At 52.6% G+C, this 2,616-nt stretch overlaps 1 gene segment (V, D, J or C); it reads left to right on the forward strand.

Moving 5' to 3' along the window:
• The first annotated feature begins 259 nt into the window (after positions 1-259).
• LOC127034968 (immunoglobulin lambda variable 8-61-like) lies at positions 260-922 on the forward strand. The segment is given in 2 exon segments: positions 260-390; positions 507-922. Coding segments are annotated over 2 exon segments (462 nt in total).
• The last annotated feature ends 1,694 nt before the right edge of the window (positions 923-2,616 follow it).

A 2,616-nucleotide genomic window follows, 5' to 3' on the forward strand; every position in this document is an offset into this window, starting at 1 on the left:
ACTGAAAGAGTACAATTGTATGGGGGATCCTTTCTTTAAAAAAAAACTCTCTTATTTAAAATAAAGCCTAAATTTGAGGTTAAATTTGACATGTGAGCAGCCAATGAACAGGGAGCAGATTTGCATGAAAGGACCGTTCTTTCTTTCTTCTGTCATGTGGGACTTTAGAGAGCAATTCTGCCTGGCCAATCTTCAGGGCTCAGCTTTGGTATGAGATACCACCAGTATCAGCCAGATTTGCATGAAGGGGCAGTTCCCTAGCCCTGGGGGTTTAAGAGAGAATCGGAAGGTCCCAGCTTCAGACCCGTTTGCCTCAGGAAGCCGAGCTCGTCTGGATTCCCACCATGGCCTGGGCCCCTCTGCTCCTCACGCTGCTCACCTACTGCTCAGGTGGGGGAATTGTTTGATTTAGTGACAAAACATATGAAGGACACTTGCAGGTGAGGAAGGTTGTCTGTGAGGATCCAGAGTCCTTGTGCTGAGTTTGTTTGTAATGTTGATTTCAGGGGTCAGTTCGCAGCCCGTGGTGACTCAAGAGCCCTCAAAGTCAGTGACCCCAGGAGGGACTGTCACTCTGTCCTGCAGCCTGAGCACTGGAGCCATCACCACCGGCAACTATCCCTCCTGGTACCAGCAGAAACCAGGCTCCGCTCCTCAGCAGCTTATATACAGCACCAATACCAGACCCACCGGGATCCCTGCCCGGTTCTCTGGGTCCATATCCGGTAACAATGCTGTCCTGACCATCACCGATGTCCAGGCAGAGGATGAGGCCGACTATTACTGTGCTGTATTGGCTGGTAGTGTGAATCACAGTGATCCAGCCAGATGGGGAACTGAGACAAAAACCTCTCCTATCTTCACGCCCTGCTCCAACGTAGGATCTGCACTGGCTGCACAGTTTGGTTCTTGCCTGCAATAGATGAGACACGAATTGCTCCTACTTACGAATTTCAACCCCGCTTGCTCTCAGCAGGGGGTGATGCTCCACGCACTCCCCATTCTCTCTGTCTGGGGGAGATGTTAGCCGCACTGGGTCTCTGCAAAGGGAGCAGCTTTTCCTGCCTTATAGATCCCTGTGCTACAAGCCCACCACAGTCTGGTTCAAACTGGGAGCAGACGGCCGCATGCTCTTGGGTAAAGGGACACGTCTGCCCTAACACTGTTCTCCTGTGTTACCCCGCCAGCTTCACAACACCCTGAATGGCCTGGAAGTTAAGGGAAATGTAAAAAAAAAAAGACCTCTGAGATCCTTTAGTCCATTCCCGTTGCCAGGGCTGGATGAAGTCTCCAGATACAGGGTGTAGCAGATAATAGATTATATCAAAATTCCTCCTCCCGAGAACCTGCTCCCTGCCCCCATCCCAGCTGCTTTGCAGTTTCCCTGGTCCCCTCCAGAAGCTCATTAGTGCTTCCATGGCCCCTGCTACTCCTGGCCCCTGCAGCCCAGCAAGCCCCTGGCCAGCACAGTGTTCCTGAGCTGTATTAACACAATGGCTGGAGCCTGACACAAGGCTGTGACACTGTGCCCCAAAGCGACACCCCGGCACACCCCAATTCACTACGGTGATATAAATTATGATGTGTTTTGTACAAAGTATGCCTAGTGAGGCATCATTCTAAAAGTCTTAATCTGTTGAACATGGATCTCCTGTTAAGTTGTATGTGCTAGCAATAGGGTTGCCAGGCATCCGGTTCTTTACTGGAACGCCCAGTCGAAAAGTGACTCTGGCGGCTCTGGTCAGCACCAGTGACCAGACCATTAAATGTCCAGTTGGCGCCACAGTCAGGCTCCCTGCCCGGCTCCACATGGCTTCTGGGAAGCAGCGACATCTTCTTCTGACTCCTAGGTGGAGGGATGGCCACAGAGGCTCTGCGTGCTGCCCCCACTCCCAGTGCCAACTCAAGAGCTCCCACTGGCCAATGTGAGTTGAGGGGAAATGCCTGCAGGCACAGGCAGCGAACAGAGCCATGTGGTTGTGCCTCTGTCTAGGAGCCGGAGGGAGATGTCTCTGCTTCCCAGGAGCCGCCTGAGGTAAGTGCCATCTGGAGCCTGCTCCCCATACCCACTCCCATGTCCCAACTCCCTGCCCCAGCCCTGAGCCCCCTCCTGCACTCCAAACCCCAGCCCCACCCCAGAGCCCACACCCCGAGCTGGAGCCCTCACCCCCTGTCACACCACAAGCCCCTGCCCCAGCCCAAAAATAAGCAAGTGAATGAGGGTGGGGGTGAGTGAGTGATGGAGGGATGGGGGATGGAGTGAGCGTGGGTGGGCCCTCAGAAAAGGGGCGAGGTAGGGGGCAAGGGTGTTCGGTTTTCTGCAAATAGAAAGTTGCCCCCCTAACTATCATTGTATGTGAAGTTATGAAGTTTTGCTGTGTATGTGCTACTGAAACATGTGCAGTTGGGAACACCCACACGCAGCCTTTCAGGTACAACACTAAAAGGCCAAACAATATTGTTGGCCTGTTGAGGAAATACACACCCACAAGGATTACCCCAGGAACTGAGTACAACAGAAATGTCTCAGAGACAGCACTACTATACAGTGGAGACTGTTTGACCCAGGTCACAGGTAAAGAACTTTACAGCAAGTTGGAAGAAGATATAAAAGGG

The sequence above is a fragment of the Gopherus flavomarginatus genome, chromosome 15 (assembly GCF_025201925.1).
Source record: "Gopherus flavomarginatus isolate rGopFla2 chromosome 15, rGopFla2.mat.asm, whole genome shotgun sequence".
In the NCBI taxonomy this organism is placed as follows: domain Eukaryota; kingdom Metazoa; phylum Chordata; order Testudines; family Testudinidae; genus Gopherus; species Gopherus flavomarginatus.